The sequence below is a fragment of the Oreochromis niloticus genome, unplaced genomic scaffold, assembly GCF_001858045.2.
Source record: "Oreochromis niloticus isolate F11D_XX unplaced genomic scaffold, O_niloticus_UMD_NMBU tig00007340_pilon, whole genome shotgun sequence".
NCBI lineage: Eukaryota > Metazoa > Chordata > Actinopteri > Cichliformes > Cichlidae > Oreochromis > Oreochromis niloticus.
The window spans coordinates 279,247-299,113 of record NW_020328498.1 but is presented as its reverse complement, the minus strand read 5'-3'; the positions used below and the strand labels follow the sequence as shown (position 1 = coordinate 299,113).

At 42.6% G+C, this 19,867-nt stretch overlaps 1 protein-coding gene across 3 annotated transcripts; it reads left to right on the top strand.

Annotated features, from left to right (window-relative positions):
• Positions 1 to 213: 213 nt before the first annotated feature.
• LOC102076138 (CD209 antigen-like protein D) lies at positions 214 to 16,882 on the top strand. 3 transcript variants are annotated; one of them, XM_019355377.2, is made up of 6 exons: positions 214 to 411; positions 1,771 to 1,884; positions 5,145 to 5,213; positions 6,814 to 6,953; positions 7,184 to 7,293; positions 16,807 to 16,882. In XM_019355377.2, the coding sequence occupies exons 1-6, from the start codon at positions 267 to 269 to the stop codon at positions 16,808 to 16,810; spliced, it is 582 nt and encodes a 193-aa protein (XP_019210922.1). In that variant the 5' UTR covers positions 214 to 266; the 3' UTR covers positions 16,811 to 16,882. The 3 variants fall into 3 exon arrangements, 2 of the variants coding, with proteins under 2 accessions (XP_019210922.1, XP_019210921.1); XM_019355376.2 differs by lacking the exon at positions 16,807 to 16,882 and adding an exon at positions 8,023 to 8,144; XR_003218233.1 differs by lacking the exons at positions 214 to 411; positions 1,771 to 1,884; positions 16,807 to 16,882 and adding exons at positions 3,277 to 5,032; positions 8,023 to 8,144.
• The last annotated feature ends 2,985 nt before the right edge of the window (positions 16,883 to 19,867 follow it).

Genomic DNA, 19,867 nt, shown 5'->3' with positions numbered 1-19,867 from the left:
ATATGTATGTATTTATGTTATTTTCAATAGTTCCATGTTGCAATAGCCAGTAAAAATGAAAGAAAATAATTTTTTGGCTTTGCTTTTATTTGACATGTACTCTCACTCGAAGGTCTGCTAACCACATTGTAAAGTACAAATGAAGTTAGCCCCTCTGTGTTTGTGGTTTGGTCTGCTGCTACTTCCTGTTTGATGCTGATGATTAAAAACTGCCTGACTGAAAGAAACAGACAGTGGAAGCTGCTCAAATACTTTCACCCACCAAGATGTCTGCAGACAGTCAGACTGCAGCAGATTTTAGAGTGAAATACAGCAGAAGGATCGACGGTGATGGACGAGAGCAAAAGCACAGTGAGGTTGAGATGCTAGATGATGAAGAACAACATCCTGATGTTGGGCTGCAGGCAGCTGGTAAGCAGGAAATGCATTTCCTCAAGTTTTAAAAGCTAACTTAAAGTATTGAACTATTGCTGGGTCTTTACCTCACAATACAAAGCACCTTGAGGCAACTGTTGTTATGATTAGGCACTATACAAATAAAACTGAATAGAAGTGAATTGAAGTTTGTGTAATATTTTTAAAAACTTTTCAGTCTTCACAAGTTAAGAGAAAAGGAGAGATGTGCTACATGACTCTGAAGGCTTATCTGACAGATCAGTCAAAGGTAGAAATATTAAAAACAAGGAAGTCTTGTTAGACACCGTGTGGTGCAGGTAAAACCACAGGAAACAACTCAAGAGTGGTCTTCAGGTCTTCAGAGTGAGTTTTTATGTTTTTAGCTTATTTTTCGGTCATACTGACAGATATACTGGACTTTTTTTTTCTGGCCACTATGCTCTAAGTGTCATGGCGGGGTGCGCCGGTGTGTTGATGAGGTTGACCCAAAAACAGACACGGTGGAGACAGAACTAAGTTTCCAAAAATAATGCGAGCCTCTATTGTGGTTGATGGCATGAGAACAACACTAGAGACACACTGAAACTGGGAAAATTAAGGAGACTAAGAACACTGTGTAAACTAAGAGACTATGACACTCTGTGAAAGAACTATGAAAAACTATGAACACAGAGTAACTAGGAATGCTATGAAACACAGTGAAACAATGAGGGAAAACTATGAAATCTGTGGCGAGGATAACAGACGACCTGACAAAGAACAGTAAGAGACAAAGGACTTAAATATACACATGAGGTGATCAGGAGGAGTGGAGACACATGAGGAAACAGCCGACTAGGATGAACATAATGATGCACAGGAAATGTAAACCAAAAACACAAAGACATGAAAACTGGACTTTCAAAATAAACAGGAAAACATGACAAGACGCAGGCATGACACAAACTTGACAACATTAACCAGGCAGGCAAGAAACATGACCAATAACATCCAATAAACACCAAGGGGAACTTTAACACAGGGGAAGATGACACGAAGAAATTAAGAAACAAAGGACTAACAGCAACCTAGAAATTGACTGGATGAGCTAAACTGAAACTAGAACACAAATGAATACAAAATGACACACTAACAACCCACATACTGGGTCATGTGACCCAGTACCGTGACACTAAAAATATTTCTCATTCTCAAACACTGTTTCTCTGTTTTCTATATGTTACACAATCTCCTGTAACTATGACACTAACATGATGAACTTTTTCAGCTCATCCTCAAGATGAGTTGACAATGATGAGTTCCATAAATGCTGCAAAAACCTGATTACAACATGTTTAGTATTTAAAATAATAAAATATCTCCATTTTGTCTTAGTCGAATTAAATACCCAGAAGAAAATTTCAGCTGTGAAAAGAAGATGTTTCAGAGCTTTTGGAGTGAATCTTGGCCTGCTGTATCTTTTGATTCTGGCTGGAATCACCACACGATGTGAGTAATTTTTATTAAAATATAGAATGGTGGATGTATTATTTTACACATTAGATGTTAATGTAAACCTGCTTTTGTTTTGCGCCTATTCTCAGTTGATATTTGAGTTAGAAACAGTCCCCCGTTTCCCTCCTACATGTTACACTGCTGCTCAAATATGACCATAACTGCTGATTGTGTTCATTTTTTGTTCTATTTTTTATTCATTATTGTTTTTTATACTTTTCATTATTATTAACACAAATGTTTGCATTAACAAGAATGAAAAGTGTTGTTAGCATTCACTACTTCAAATAAATGTTTCAAATTTTTGTCAAGTGTCTTATTTTGTAAGGTAAAGACACTACAGGGTGGGCCATTTATATGGATACACCGTAATAACATGGGAATGGTTGGTGATATTAAAGTCCTGTTTGTGGCACATTAGTATATGTGAGGGGGCAAACTCCTCAAGATGGGTGGTGACCATGGTGGCCATTTAGAAGTCGGCCATCTTGGATACAACTTTTGTTTTTTCAATAGGAAGAGGGCCATGTGACACATCAAACTTATTGGTAATGTCACAAGAAAAACAATGGTGTGGTTGGTTTCAACGTAACTTTATTCTTCAAGCAACTAGACACATACCAGAGGTTATTTCATGGCAGAATGCTGTGGTAGCTGTTTTGGTTCAGGGTGTCTTTCACTCTGTACATGTCACCAACCCTGGATCCAGCAAAACAGCCCCAGACCATTACACTGCCTCCTCCGTGTTTGACAGTTGATGCCACACACTGTGGAACCATACTTTCGATTCCATGTGATGAACTGAAGATTTGACATTTTGATTCATCAGTCCATAATACTTTTTCCAGTCTTCAGTAGTCCAATGGCAATGCTTAATGGCCCAGGCAAGCCTCTTTGTCTTATTCTGAGGTCTTAGCAATGTCTTTCTTGCTGCAACTTGTCCTGTCAAACCTTTCTTCTCGAAGTCTTCTCTTCACAGTTGAGCCTGAGACTTGCTTACTGAGACCACTAAGTGGTGCATAAAGTTGTTGTCCTGTGAGCTGTCTATCACGCAAGCTGTTAACTTTCAGAAGCTTGTTCTCTGCTTCAGTTGTGGCTTCGGGTCTGCCAGACCTCTTCCTGTCAGAGTTTGCCCCAGTTTCTGAGTGCCTTTTGATAGTGAAGGAAACTGTACTCACTGACACCTTGACTTTCTTTGCAATATCCCTATAGGAAAGACCCAAATTTTTAATTGTCTGTCTTCCATTGTCTTCCTTTTTCTCACCATTTTTGTAGCAAGACACTACTTTCTGCAGTACAATACTGTTCAACTGATGCTCACAAGGGTCTGGTACCACAGTGTGTTCCAGCACTGCATTTATGCAGACAGAGGGGGCTGTAAGTACTTGAGAAGAGTTGGAACACCTGTAGGAATTAATAGCACCATTTTCAAGGCTTGATCAACCTTCATTGCTGCAGACCAGCTTTAAATGTGTTAACCCATTTTGTGTTCCCTGAAAAAGGCCTTTTTATATAATTCTAAAGTGTACATTATTATTCAGTTTTGGGTAACCTTACCTTGTTTTTACCTCTGGCAGTTCACCACTTACCTTTGTACTATTTCAAGGTATTCATTGGACTTGGACATCTTGAATGGCAATAAATAACTGGAACAGATTGGTGTATTCTAAAACTTTTGGACATATCCTACTTCCTTTCTTAAACTTATTCACTATAGGGAGATGAGTCCTGCAACTTATTTTACTGAAGGTATATGTAATGAAAGTTATGAAGCAGTTTCTCTACTATGTAAAAAAGTGTAATTTATGAAGAGGCATTTCCAGGTTTTTATGCACCCATAGCATGAGGTGTGAATGTGTTTTTTCTCTCTCTTTAAGAGCACTAAATATATAACTATATAATATAACACTGAGTGGTTTAACAATTTATAAAGACAATGAAATGCTACTGAAATGCACACTAGAGGTATTCACTCATAATAATCAAATGAACTTGTGGGTCTGTGTTTCCTTGCATGTTGCCACTTCTTCAGAATGTCTTCCTGTTTAACAACCATCAGAAGGTTGGATAAGAAACACTGAGAGCAGCATCAGTAAGAACAGCACTATATCTATCAGGGTCAGTACTGCAGAACGGTTAGAGTACAGTTTAAACTCCTGCTCAGCGTCTCAGTCCTCTCAAGATGTCCTCAGATATTTATGCAGAACCAGATCTATTAAAGAAGGTGAGATACAGCAGAAAGGAGGACAGAGCAGAGTGGGAGCAGAGGGACCAACTTTTCCACAGTTAAGTTAATACAACCACAACCACGGGTCTATTAAACACAGAGTGACAGGAAATAAGCACAAACCAACATCCACACTGCTTTCTAACAGGACCACAGACTCAGAGTCCTCCTTCAGTCCAGAAGGGCTCTTTCAGATGTGCTACACTGGCTCTAAGAGTGCTGTGCCTCCTGATGTTAGCTGGGATCATCATCCTGTCCATATGCTGTAAGATAAGATACAACCTCTGAACTTCTCCTGCAAATGAATGTATGACTGATACTGAATCCCAGCAGCCAACAAACATGCAGCTTCACAACCAGGACGTGTCCTTCTGCCACAGCAAATACAGGAAGTACATGAAGCCAACACAGAAGCACCAAAAACTGCAGTTCCTTTAATGACCACTGGAGGCTGATGCTGAAAGCGAGTCAGTCCCCACAGACTCCCATGTTAAAATGAGCACCTTTGCTGCATTAAAAACATGTTTCCATTCAGGACTAAATGAGTTTTGGTCTCTAAGGATAGTTTCCCTCTTCATAAAAACTGTACGGTGGCATTTTAAATTCTCTGATCAATAATATGAGCTGCTGTGTGGTACAGCCTGACCAACAAGTTTGTTTTGCTGACTGAGCTTCTAGTATTTCATGAGGCTGTTACTTAGCACTGATTAGCAGGTGTGTGTCTGTGTGCATGATTCCTGGCTCATATCTTGTGTGTGTTGTGGAGGTGGAGTGAATGTTCTTGTTGTTCCTTCAAACTCTTCACTCAACACGGTGATTCTGTGATTATATCAACAAAGCAGACAGGCAGCAGCATCTGCTGCAGACTGATACAGGTGCAGTCACACTACGTTAGACAGTGGCCGTCTATGTAAGGTATACCCACAATAGTACATACTCATATCTGATGGGAGAATGAAAAAACTTCCATCAGGGAAGGTGGAATGATTTAAAGTTTTAAATTCTGCTTTCTTGCATTTCTAACCAGGTATTTTAGTGACTTTGGAAAAGCAGCAGCTGCAGGAAGAAGTGAAGGAGCTGAAGGACAAGATGGAAGGTAAGAAACTATTAAGAAGATTTTGAGTTTGAGATGGATTTGAAAGTTAATTTTACATTTCAAACTATTTTCTTTAGCTATGGTAACTTGACAAAATAAAATCAATCATAGCACCACCTCCCACACAGACTGACATAAACAAAAGGAAACTTTTCAAAGTCAAAGTCAACTAAATGCATTAAAAAGATCAGATTATGTTGTGCAAGGCTTGGTGGAAGATTGAGCACCCAAATAAATGCAGGATGTGGTAACAGCTGGTTGAACCTAGACCTGAGTGTTTATCCGAAGAAAGTAAAGTTTGTCAGAATTAGGAAACAAAAGATCCATAAGGAAAACAGTACAGCATGTGAGATGACTAGACAAAGGGTGAGGGAAACAGTGATAATCAAGGTAATGAGGGAAGATGATAGAAAACAGGAACACAACTGGAACTAATCAGAAAAATGGACAAGGGAAGAAAACTAAACACACCAGACATATGTTGTAAAAATAAAAAAGGCAAAAACCAAAGATTTTACACAAAAGGACAGAAAATATATAAACCCAAAGGGGGGTTTGTGTGTTCTTTTTAGAGTCCCTGGGTGGGGTGCTGGAAGGTGCTCCGCCTGGAGACACTGTCATCCTACTGGGAGACTTCAATGCTCATGTGGGTAACCACGGAGAGACCTGGAAAGGCGTGATTGGAAGGAACGGCCTTCCTATCTGAATCCGAGCTGTGTTTTGTTGTTGGACTTCTGTGCAAATCACAGTTTGGCCATAATGAACACCATGTTCAAACATAAGAGTGTCCTTAAGTGCACGTGGCACCAGGACGCTCTAGGCCGCAGGTCGATTTTATATTTGTATCACCAGACCTGCAGCCACATGTTCTGGAAACTTGGGTAAAGAGAGGGCCTGAGCTGTCAATTGATCACCACCTGGTGGTGAGTTGGATCAGGTGGCGGGGGACGACACTGGACAGACCATGCGCCTAAAAGTATAGTGAGGGTGTGCTGGGAACGCCTAGCAGAGGCCCCAATCTGCGAGATCTTCAACGCACACCTCCTGCAGAGCTTCAACAGCATTCCAAGGGAGAGTGGGGACATTGAGTCTGAATAAACTATGTTCAGAACCTCCACTGCTGCTGCAATGAGCTGCGGCTGCAAGGTGGTTGGTGCCTGTCGTGGTGGTAACCCCTGAACCAAATGGTGGACACAGGATCGGTCTGCCAGGGTCTCTGCTCCTGGACGCTGCCCGGCTCACAATGCACCCGGCCCTTATATCATCCTCCACGGGCCTGGGTCCAGGATGGGGTTCCAGTAACCCTATCCCAGGCAGGATGAACTGTTCCCTTGATGGTCTCATGGGGGTCTTCTGAATCACTCTTTGTCTGGTCCAACATGCAGCACCAGTACTTCGGATCTTGTCAGTGGTTTTTGTTCACAGTTGATACGTATTTAGCTCATCAGATTTCCCGTAGTTCTAACAGCTCCACCCACAGGACATGTTAAAGAACAATGGCTGCACAAGTTTCTGACTCTTATTGATATATTTGACAATGCAGAGGAAGAAGATTATTTCTGTTCAATGTTTCACTCATCTCTTCTGTTTTATTTTTAAGAGAAGTGTCGTGAAGGATGGATGAGATTTGGATGCAGCTGTTACTTTAAATCCACTGAGAGGAAAACTTGGTCTGAGAGCAGGAGAGACTGTCAGGATAAAGGAGCTGATCTGGTGATGATAAACAGCAAAGAGGAACAGGTGGGTGTGTTTGTTCATGTCTGTGTGATCTTTGATGGAACTGACAGTCATCTGTTACTTGTGTTTTTGACCTGCTGTCAGTCTGTGACCTGCTTCCTGTCTCCACTCTGATGGATTTCTTTGAATCTCCTGATGAATAATCCCCATAATCCTGATTATCATTCTCATTAAATCCACCTGAATGAAATTATGTGTTAGCACTGATCAAACATTTTTCTGTTTTCAAATAGATATTTGTTAACAAACTGGGAGGAGAGTCCTGGATTGGTCTGTATTTTAAAAGGACATCTTCAGGAGGATATGAATGGGAATGGGTGGACGGATCAGCGCTGACACAAACGTGAGACATTAGTTTGTTTCTATTCCAGAGTTATTATTTAGAAGTGAAACATTGATGTTTTGGAAGATAGATCAGCAATACATGAGTTGAGCTATTTTCCAACAGCCCCACAAACTGAATGTAAAGAAAAGCAGAAATCCTTCTTTGAATGAACAGCTGTGCTTGAACTCTCTTCATCTGCAGTCTGTGATGACGTTCAGTTACAACAAGTCAGTTTGAAGAAATCAGGATTGAAAAATGTTCAAAGCAGCGACCGACACATTTCACTTTGTTCAATTTGTCTTCATGTTTTTTGTGCTGTAATGTTTCTTTTCTCACAGAACAAAAACTGTTTCAGAGAATTCCTGTCTCTTCTTCTTTGGTGTTTGTAAAACTTCAGAACATATGAAGGAAGAAGCTTCAGTAAATATGACCTGATAGACACACATTTCAAAGTGATGTCTGTAAACAGCTGACAAAACCGTTTCAAACAGCAGAAAGTCAGCTCTGACTTCTTTTTATTCTCCATTTTTACAGCAGGAAGATTTCATATTCATCAAAGCTTGAAAGCTGTTTTAGTGTGCATGATGATTCTCAGAGAAAAGTCTAAAGGAGGGAAAGTGGGCGAGAAACCTGGGAAACAAATACAGCAAATATTGGAAATATTCCAAAAGAGACTCATATTTATATGAATGTGACAATAGTTATGAGTTTAGTCCAGTTTCATATCAGATTTGATCTCTCTGACAGGTTCTGGGCAGAAGGATGGTCCCATCGCAATGGCTGGTATTATGCAGCATGTTGTGACTATAATGGGAGATGGAAAGAATATTATTCTGGATTAATGACCTTCATCTGTGAGAAATGAGTTTGGTGCTGTGATGTAAATGTTTGAATAATCCAACCAAAGACACCTCACTATGAAATGTCCTGCATGAGCCTCAGACTCAGCTCACAGTTGTTACTTGTTCATTCTGCATCATATATTGATTACATATATTGTCCCTCTGTGCTCTGTGCTGTACAGTAAGGTTGGAAGTCATCCACACAAAACCTTGAAGTACTTCATTACTCTGTAGTTCCAGCAAATTGTTCTAATAAAAGTCAAAGTGCAGCTTGTCTTTACTTTGGTTTACTTGGTTTATTCATCAGTCTGTTGGTCCTAAAACTACAGTAAATGTCTTCTTCAGTTTCTCTCAAACACTTGAAGGTAGCTGCTTCATTTTGTAGTTAAAAATTAGGAACTTTAAAAGAGATTGAAATGCAGAAAAAGCATGTTCGGCAAATTTCAAATGTGTGAATTAGTGAAGAATATTGATTTCTGATGCAGCAGTAAAGTAATCATGTTGAAATCTGGGCCTGCGCCCTCATGTAATACCACTTTGAACCACAAGATGGTACAGTAAGGCAGCATCTCGTCTGCACTGAGCTCAAATTCGTACTGTTGCTTTTGCACTACAGCAAACTCTCTGGTTGTATGCTGCCCGAACAGTTTTATGTAATATTGGCATGAAATATTAATACTGAAAGGAATGGAAGCAATGTCAGATTTAAAAAGCCTGAACTGTTAAATGTACCCCTACATTAGATAATTGCCATTTTTATTGTATTATTTAACATAAATGGTATTTTATTGAGTCAAGTCTGTGTCTTAGATCAGTGGTTCTCAAACTTTTCACAATAAATACCACCTCATAAAATATATGGCTCTTGAAGTACCACCCTTATGACCGACATTAACACCATATACAGTTTACACAAGACAGTTTTATTTCTTATAAGAGTGTTATTTATTTTAACTGTCATAAACAGGATGTGACAAAGGATAATAATAACAACTGTAAGGCATTAAAACATTCACAGCTCGTGGGATGTCCGGTCTTTAGGTGATGACCTATGAACCCTGCCTCCGGGTCAAAACCACTCTGAATTTATCAAGGCTTTTTTTTGTTTTTGTTTTGTTTGTTTTTTTTAACATATTTTAATGCTTTGTATCTTGTTTAATTTAATCTGAAAAAGCCCCTAAAAACAGTCAGTGATCACTGTCGGCCTCTCTCGGTTTTTATTACCACTGTTCATTTTAAAGCTCAGTTTTTAAAACTACAGCCCAGCCCATGCAGCAGTATATTAATGACTAACCTCGTATTGTGGATGGATTATCTCAGTTGTTCTCCTGACTGAAGTTTGGTCCGTTTACAGCATCCTGCCATGCGATTGCATTTGTCCCTAACCATGGGTTATCGAGTGGAAAAAAGTTAGCATTCATTCTCCAGCTTCACTGTTTATATTATACTAACATTGCTGTGTCGCTGGCCACTGTAGCACATCATTATATACCAGCTAGCCCAACTTCCGTAACCCTTCATACATCACTGCTGTTTAGTTTTCTGTCATTCATTTCAGAAGTGATAGCAGAAGTGTACATTCATCAGAACACGGTATATTGTTTAATCTTAAACATTTGGAGACTTCCCGCATACCACTAGAGGGAGCCCATGTATGGCCAGTGGTACATGTACCACAGTTTGAGCACCACTGTCTTAGATGATACAATGAACCCACTTCATTAGATCCACACTGCTTCAGGCTGGACACATGATGACCAGAATATAGGGAGTGCAGAATTATTAGGCAAGTTGTATTTTTGAGGAATAATTTTATTATTGAACAACAACCATGTTCTCAATGAACCCAAAAAACTCATTAATATCAAAGCTGAATGTTTTTGGAAGTAGTTTGTAGTTTGTTTTTAGTTTGAGCTATTTTAGGGGGATATCTGTGTGTGCAGGTGACTATTACTGTGCATAATTATTAGGCAACTTAACAAAAAACAAATATATACCCATTTCAATTCTTTATTTTTACCAGTGAAACCAATATAACATCTCCACATTCACAAATATACATTTCTGACATTCAAAAACAAAAACAAATCAGCGACCAATATAGCCACCTTTCTTTGCAAGGACACTCAAAAGCCTGCCATCCATGGATTCTGTCAGTGTTTTGATCTTTTCACCATCAACATTGCGTGCAGCAGCAACCACAGCCTCCCAGACACTGTTCAGAGAGGTGTACTGTTTTCCCTCCTTGTAAATCTCACATTTGATGATGGACCACAGGTTCTCAATGGGGTTCAGATCAGGTGAACAAGGAGGCCATGTCATTAGTTTTTCTTCTTTTATACCCTTTCTTGCCAGCCACCCTGTGGAGTACTTGGACGCGTGTGATGGAGCATTGTCCTGCATGAAAATCATGTTTTTCTTGAAGGATGCAGACTTCTTCCTGTACCACTGCTTGAAGAAGGTGTCTTCCAGAAACTGGCAGTAGGACTGGGAGTTGAGCTTGACTCCATCCTCAACCCGAAAAGGCCCCACAAGCTCATCTTTGATGATACCAGCCCAAACCAGTACTCCACCTCCACCTTGCTGGCGTCTGAGTGGGACTGGAGCTCTCTGCCCTTTACCAATCCAGCCACGGGCCCATCCATCTGGCCCATCAAGACTCACTCTCATTTCATCAGTCCATAAAACCTTAGAAAAATCAGTCTTGAGATATTTCTTGGCCCAGTCTTGACGTTTCAGCTTGTGTGTCTTGTTCAGTGGTGGTCGTCTTTCAGCCTTTCTTACCTTGGCCATGTCTCTGAGTATTGCACACCTTGTGCTGTTGGGCACTCCAGTGATGTTGCAGCTCTGAAATATGGCCAAACTGGTGGCAAGTGGCATCTTGGCAGCTGCACGCTTGACTTTTCTCAGTTCATGGGCAGTTATTTTGCGCCTTGGTTTTTCCACACGCTTCTTGCGACCCTGTTGACTATTTTGAATGAAACGCTTGATTGTTCGAAGATCACGCTTCAGAAGCTTTGCAATTTTAAGACTGCTGCATCCCTCTGCAAGATATCTCACTATTTTTGACTTTTCTTTTTTTTTTTTTTTTTTTTGTCTGTCCCATTTGGTTCTTTAGCCGTCAGAATTGTTGTCTGAAGACCAACAAGGATACCAAATGGATTTATTTTGCCAAATGGATCATCATGGCATTGCCGTATTGGTCCATTTGATCAAACTTTGTTGTTATTATTTATTTTATTTTCAGTTGTTACAGATGGGACAGACATGACTGGGGGATAGGAAACGGAGAAAGAAAGAGAGGAAGGAAAAGAAAAACAGAAGGGAAAAGGGACAGTGAGAAAGGGCACTTACAAAGACAAAGAGAGAAAAAAAAAATCTCCTGGATCACCTGTTGAGAGAAAAAGAAGAGAAGACAAGCAAAAAAAACCCCCAAAAAACAAACAAACAAAAACAAAGCAACATACTAAACACAACACCATCACGTTAATGTAGCTAAGTGTGAACAGCAGTAAATACTAAATAGTTGTTGTGCAGCACGCAGGACAGACAGCGCACAATGTGCTTTGAAGTAGCAGCTAAGAAAGGTGTAGTTTATGTCTACGAACAGTGAACACCCGTGTGCACACCTGTGTGGATCAACGCGCTTGTATACAAAAGGTTTCCCCATGTAACGGTCTGCTAGAGGGTGTGGAGGCCCATAGCCCCGTCCCCCAGGGCATGAAGCAGGCATGGAGGAGATCCAGGCTCCAGACATCCAGAGGCCCCAGAGTGCGAGAGCCCAAGGAGTACCACCGGAGGGGCATCCGTGCCACCCTCCTGGGAAGGGCTGAGGAGATCCCCAGACGAGGGGGTCACCCAGTAGCCATGGAGCAGAAGCCAGAGGGGGCTGCACTGGCGTGCCCGCCGGCTCTGCCGGCAGCCAGCTGTGCCAGAGTGAACCGAGTTGCAGGCCCCGAGGCCGGAGGCTCGAGACATGTACACACAATCATACTCCCCAAACATACTCTATGCCCCGGGTCCAGGTACCCTCGCCCCCAGAGGGGGAAACGGCACCCAGACCCAAGAGATGTGACCCTTTCCCCCGGGGTGGAGGCAAGCAGACCGCCCCAGGCTCCGCAGCAGCAGGGAGGCCAATCGGACAGCCAACACCTCCTCCCAGCCCCCGCCCCGATGGCTAGTAGAGAACGGGGGTGTGTGAAGAGCCCATACCTCCCTCCTCCCGCTCATGTGTAGTGTTGCTGCGTGTTGTTCTAAAGTGCATTTAAAACAAGGGAGGGCATGGTGCTGCTGCCAGAGAGCAGCAGGTGTTAGCACGGCCCCTCCCGAGAACCCTCAATGTCTACATGGATTTAAAATTGAGAGGTGGGCACCGGTGCCAGAGGTAGGGTTGAATACACAGACCGTCCTCTGGACGCCGTTAACGTGGTCACCCTCAAGGCCCTAATATATATATGTGTGTGTGTGTGTGTGTTATGAGAGAGTGAATAATGTGGATGTCTAAGTTGTGAAATAAAATTGAGGCACAGGTGGTCAGAAGGGGACAGAGGGGGGGGAATGCCTCCCCTGCACCCTGGTGACACACCCGCACCCCAAGGCCCTACCTGTGTGGGTGGGTGTGGTGGAGCGGGAAGAGGGAGGCAGCCGGGAATGGGGAGGAAAAGAAGGGAGGGGCAAGGTTCCCCTCCTTAGGGCCAGCTCCCCCGCTGACCCCAGTAGGCACCCCCGTCCTCTAGTACCCACCAAGGCAAGGGAGCCCAGGCCCATCCAGACCGGGGCCTATGGCAGCAGCACCGCTAAGCCCACAGGACCTGGGGAAGCCCACCCCACCCCACCGCAGAGGAAACTATACCCACCCCAACATTCAATCATCTCCAGACTACACAAGACAACAGACACCCAGGTTAGGTTTATTCTCCACCTCTCCTGTGTCTCTCCCCCACCTGCAGAGTGGACTTCTGCAAGGATGGAACAACCTCCCTGCCAGTTGAAGAGCCCCCCAGTTAGACCGATGCACCAGAGGCCCCCCGCGCCAGGGCTGAGCCCCCGTGCACCCACCCGCCCACAACCTAGGCGACACACCGACGAGGACTGAAGCCCCCAAGGCCCAGCCAGAGCCCCATCACGGAGATGAAGCCCCCCGAACCCCAAGCCCCCCCGCCTGCCCCGGATCCACTCAGGGGCAGCCAGGCCACCAGGCCAGTAACCTACGTCCGCCAGTACAGACCATCCCCCAGCCCCGCTGCACGCAGCCACGAGGAGAACACCCTCTAAGAGCGACCAGAGCCACTCACCAGGTTATGACCACAACCCCCCGGGTTGAGCCCTCCAGGGATAACGTCTCTAGGGGTTCTCCTGGCGCCCTAAGCCCATCCCACCCTCCACATCAACCACAATAGCGAAGGCAGGACCAAACCATGACCCCCCACCCCCACTAGGTGATGAAGCCGATCAAAGGAGCCCAAAGGGATTGATCAAATGTGGTGGCAGAGGCTCTATCAAGACTAATGTGATCTATTAGATGGTTTTTATATTGATTAGAATTAAGATTCTTTTTATTTTTCCAGTTAAGGAGGACCGTTTTCTTGGCAATGCATAGGGCTGTAAAAACAATGTGGGCTATGTTTATTTCTGCAGTGACCTCATCCTTTTTGACTTTTCTGAGCCTGTCAAGTCCTTCTTTTGACCCATTTTGCCAAAGGAAAGGAAGTTGCCTAATAATTATGCACACCTGATATAGGGTGTTGATGTCATTAGACCACACCCCTTCTCATTACAGAGATGCACATCACCTAATATGCTTAATTGGTAGTAGGCTTTCGAGCCTATACAGCTTGGAGCAAGGCTACGTTCACACTGCAGGCAAAAGCGCATCAAATCCGATTTTTTCGCCCCTATGCGACCCATATCCGATCATGGTATGACAGTGTGAACGGCACAAATCCGATATTTTCAAATCCGATCTGGGTCACTTTCGTATGTGGTACTGAATCCGATACATATCCGATGTTTTAGAAAGCGACTGTTGTGTGAACGGTCAAGTCGCATTAAATCCGTCTTTTACGTCACTGACACAAGACAGACGTCAATTATCAGCGCCGGAGAAGCGCCCGATAGGACATCACGAACGATTTCTTGCCATCCGGTGAAACTGTTAGGAAGACCACGTTGGAGAAATGTGAACATTTTATTTTTACTGTATTTTCTGCAGATTCTGACAGAAATCTGCAGCTATCCTTTGAAGCACCGCTCCTCTAAAACAGCAAAAAGGATCATTATTAGGTTATTTGCATTATTATGTAAATAACAAAATAACTTAAAGCAAAAATTTGGAAACATAAAGTCCGAAGTCTTTATATTGAGGGCCATCAGTCAAACAATATTGTTTGCTCTGGGTCTAAACAGAGCGAGTTGTGTGTGACATCTTCTTTTGTGCATGCGGGCCGCATTGAGCGTTCACACTAGAGCGCGTTTGATGTCGCATTTTATGTGTAGTGTGAACAAGCAGACAAAAAAATCGGATTTGATCAAAAAATCGGAATTGAGCATTAAGACCTGCAGTGTGAACGTAGCCTAAGACAACATGCATGAAGAGGATGATGTGGACAAAATACTCATTTGCCTAATAATTCTGCACTCCCTGTATACTGGGCATGTATCTGTTACTTTCTAATGTGGGTGTAATTATTTTTTTGTCATTAATCTAAATCTAAACTCTTGATCAAATACAAAATGCACCAATGACAAGGAATGTACACAAAAAACATTAATCAGCAGCTTATCTATGTCCAGATCACAGAGGGTCCACTTCTTTCAGGTTACACAGAGGTGATACCAAGCCAGCTCAGGATTTAGGTTACAGCCACACTAGCCCGGATAGATTTGAAAACTGCTTTTCTGTCTGAAAACGCTCCGCGTCCACACTTGTTTTCAGTTGTTTTCACAGAGTTGTGCGTCCACATTGAAATGGCCCAAAATGCTTACGTTCCAGTCCTGCACATGCATGAGACGTAAGAAGATTCGACCTGCCTCATTTCTGTCTGCCGTTCACTTACTTTCCGGCTCTTTGAAATGCTACGGCAAAATGTTTAGGAAAAGAGTTTTTTAAATGAACTAACAATGAGGTGGAGTTGTTGCTGCGAATAACACAAAAGTTCAAATTTGCAAAAGCGAGTGAGAGTTGAAGAATTTGAAGAAAAGCTATCTGGAGCATGTACAGACTGATATTAATGTCTGTGAAGGTTGTCAGTCATCCAGGTCATCGTAGTCTAAGGAGCTTGGAAAGAAAAGCGTCTGGACTTCTTTAAGTCGCTTTAAGGCGTTTCACCTCTCATCCGAGAAGCTTCTTCAGTTCTAGGGTCAAATGGTGGAGAGTCCCAGATTTACCATTTTACCACCATTTGACCCTAGAACTGAAGAAGCCCTCCGCTATCTTAGTTTATTTGGTCACATGACTGCATCACATGAGTAACATGTGTCATCATTTTAGAAAGTCTGCGTTTTCGCTGTCCACACTGCGAGGCGAAAGCACCGTTTTCAAAATGCTGCGTTTACCATATGCTAAAACGCCGTCTCAGTGTGGACGGGAGGCCAAAACGAAGAGAAAATGACGCGTTTTCAAACGAAAATGCATTAGTGTGGACGTAGGCTCAATCTCTCTATTGAGTTCCTCACACCATCTCCATATGGGAGCCCACCAATCTATGAAGGAAGCTAATTTCTGCCACATATATGTACAGTCTCATTCTTTCCATCTGTTTGCTGATCTCCAGTTCAAATCACTCCTCATTTATGAGCAAAGGGACATTCTGTTCCTTTCAGCCCAATGTCAGCAAGTGGAGATTCGTCCACCAGGGCCTCCACCCAGTCCACATGGCCCCAAACAAGTTTTCTGACTTATGAACAACAATAAAAAAAATCTGAATTTATAAACGTCCTTTTAGTTTTGCTTTTATCTTAAATGTACTCTCAGTAAAAGGTCTCCTAATCACAATGTAAAGCACAAATGAAGCTCCCTTTTGTCTTTGTGGTTTGCTCTGCTGCTGCTTCCTGTTTGGTTAAACATTGTTTGTGAGGCAGAATTTATTAAACACCACTTGACCCAGAAAAACACTGAGCGAAACCCTTTTTTCTTGCCCCTCGAGATGACTGGAAAAGGTTTTTAGGTTTTACAGAGAAATACAGCAGAGTGGTCCTCAATGACAAAAAGCATCCTTGTGTGTGGTTACAAGAAACTGACAGCAGGAAGTATCAAACATTAAAACAACAACAAAAACATGCTCATTCCATTTATTAGTGATCATTTTAATAAGTTAAAAGGACTACATCTTCAAAACCTAACAAAAAAAAGAGTGTCGTGCAGCATGATTCTCATGGTTTATGCTGCAGGAGGTCTTCTACCTTTCGTGCAGGTAGAAGTTCACAAAAACAAGGAAGTCTGTCTATAAACTGATGATCAAGTATTACAGAGATCCCCAACTTAAGTCCTCAACTTAATGAAATTGTTATTACTGTATTTTTCAGACTATAAGGTGCATTAAGTGAAACAAAACAGTCAAGTCCAACTTTATTCAACTCATTCACAATAACTATCAACACTGTTCAGTTGTGACACATAAAATGCAGAACAATACACTCACTTTTTCACTTCATTCGTCTTCCACAAATTCATCAAATTCTTCATCTTCAGGTAATGTGCAGACCAGCTATCAGATGTCATCATGGACATCTTTAACCTCTCGCTGAGCACTGCTGTCATTCCAACATGCCTCAAGGCCACCACCATCATTCCTGTGCCAAAGAAGTCCCCAGTGTCCTGCCTCAACGACTCAATGACGCCTGGTCATGAAGCACATTAAGACCCTGCTGCCACCCACACTGGACCCACTGCAGTTTGCCTATCGCCCCAGCCGGTCAACAGATGACACCATCGCCACCACCCTGCATCTCGCCCTCACCCAACCTGGATAATAAGGACACATATGCACGAATGTTTTTCATAGACTTCAGAGTTCAGCATTCTTAGAGTTCTTAGAGTTCAGCATTCAACACAATCATTCCTCAGCACCTGACTGAAAAACTGAGCCTACTGGGTCTGAACACCTCCCTCTGCAATTGAATCCTGGACTTTCTGACGGAGAGGCCTCAGACAGTCTGGATCAGCAACAGCATCTCCAACACCACCACACTGAGCACTGAAGCCCCACAGGGCTGTGTGCTCAGGGCACTGCTGTTCATTCTGCTGACTCATGACTGTGCAGCAATGCACAGTTTGAACCACATCATCAAGTTCGCCAATGGCATGACTGTGGTGGGTCTCATCAGCAAGAATAATGAGTCAGCATAGAGAGAGGAGGTGCAGCAGCTAACAACCTGTCTCAGAATGTGGACAAAACAAAAGAAATGATTGTTGACTCAAGAACACAGAGAGATCACTGCCCACTTAATATCAATGGATCCTCTGTGGAGGTCGTCAAGAGCACAAAATTCCTTGGTGTCCACCTGGTGGAGAACCTTTCCTGGTCCCTCATCACCAGCTCCATAACTAAGAAGGCCCAACAGCTTCTCTACTTCCTGCAGAAGCTGAGAAGAGCCCACCTCTCTCCATCCATTCTCACAATGTTCTATAGAGGGACTATCGAGAGTGTCCTGAGCAGCTGCATTACTGTCTCGTATGGAAACTGCACCGTATCGGATCGCGGTACCCTACAACCGATAGTGAGAGCAGCTGAGAAGATCATTGGAGCCTCTCTTCCCTCCATCATTGACACTTATAGCACCCGCTCCACCAGCATTGTGAGGGACCCAGCAATGCTGGTGGCATACTCACACACACTCTTTACCCTGATGCCTTCTGGCAAGAGGTACCAGAGCATTTGGGCCCTCACTACTAGAACAGTTTCTTCCCCCAAGCCGTCAGACTCCTGAACACTCAGTGACTGGAATGACACACACACACCTTCATACACGTCACTACAAAGCACTTATCTGCAGTATCTCACACACACACACACACACACACACACACACACACACACACACACACACACACACACACACCTTCAGACACCAAGTTACTTTTTGCACAACACTCAGTATTTTGCACATTTCCTTTGCACTGTCTTGTGTCTGTATCGTCCTGTTCTGTCTGGTGTTGCACTGTTTTGTCTTGTCTTTTTGCAATTTTTTGCACATTGCACTTTATGTAGTCCTGTGTTGATTGTCTGTTGTATGTCATATGTAGCACCAGGTTCTCAGAGGAACGTTGTCTCTTTTCACTCTGTACTGTACCACTGTACATGGTTGAAATTACACTAAAAGCCACTTGACTTGACTTGATCTGAGTTTAACTGTTGGGTGATTTTGGCATCAAACGTGCCCGGATCCCTCTCGTCATTATCCGAATCAGTCTCATTGCTGTTACTTAGCTGTTCAGTAATGATTCTGGCCTTCGTGAAAGCTTGGACGACACTTGAGACTGGTACTTTAGCCCAGGCATCCACAATCCATTGGCAAATAGTGGTGGAACTCGCCAGCTTCAGAAGCATGTCTCTCAACAGGTGCCATTTTGGGGTCCTTATACACACATCATAATATTATGCTGAAGCACAGTACATATTACTCCACAAGGTTCCTGACTACGGTAGCCATAATGCTCTGACAATCTATCAAGAGGTGCAGCTTCCACACCTTACCAAAGTCATACTAAAAGATTTTGACAGGTTTTTGAGTGCTGTGCAACACATAAAATTGGTTCAAGGTCAGTAAGCACAGCCAGAATGAATACACAAGGTACACTGTCAATTTTTGAGAAAATATAAGGATTTTAAGTAACCAAATACATTAAAATAAAAAAAGTAATCATAGAGTAAGTCAGTAAACTAAAACATTCAGCTAAATCCAGCAAAACAAGTCTCAGTATGTAATTTTTTAGTATCTGTCAGCCAGTCAGTGTGGCTTTAATGCTGTGGCCTACTTTTATCTATATGATCATGCACTGTCACACTGCTTGATTTGATGTAAAAGCTCAAGTAGGAAAATTGCCATATGACCTCTGGTTTTTGTGAAGAAAGTGAAATTTTTCAAACTGCATGAGGACTCTCAGTGTAACAAAGTAAACACCAATGGCATGAAACACAGATTTAAAATGAGTTGAGGGCTGGTGCTTGAGAGAGGATAGCCTGACAGACAGGTACCAGCTACCAGCATGGGTGAGAAAACACTGTGAAACACCCCTCACCTCTGCAGAAAAGCCCTTTTCCTGCTTTATGACACATCTGCAAAAGATGCTGGTAAACAATTGTAAAGTTTCTGTATTCATCTTTCTCAGCCATGCATCATAAAACAAAATAAGTTAGTCAAGATTTAGATAAGATTGATGATGTGTTGTTTGTTTTTGTTAATTTTGCTTTTTATTAAAGCCTTAAAAAAGCTTATATCCAGTTGTTAAAGTTTTGTGATTTTTGACTGAAAGGTTTCTAGAATGTTGCGATAACCTGTGATGGAAAAATACTGATCAACGAAGCTCTTCTCTCAAAGTAGAAGTGTAATTATAGCTCAGCAATTATCCAGCAACTGGGAAGTCACAATAGAGCAGTCTTTAACAGTGATTTATGGGCTTTCTTCAGTTGGTCACTAACTGAAAGAATCTCCTTTGTCTCACTGAAGCTCTGTTAGACATGTGAGGTTAGCATAAGTGGTGCCCAACATCATTTCCTGTGTTGGAAAAACTCAGAAACTGGTGTGCTTCT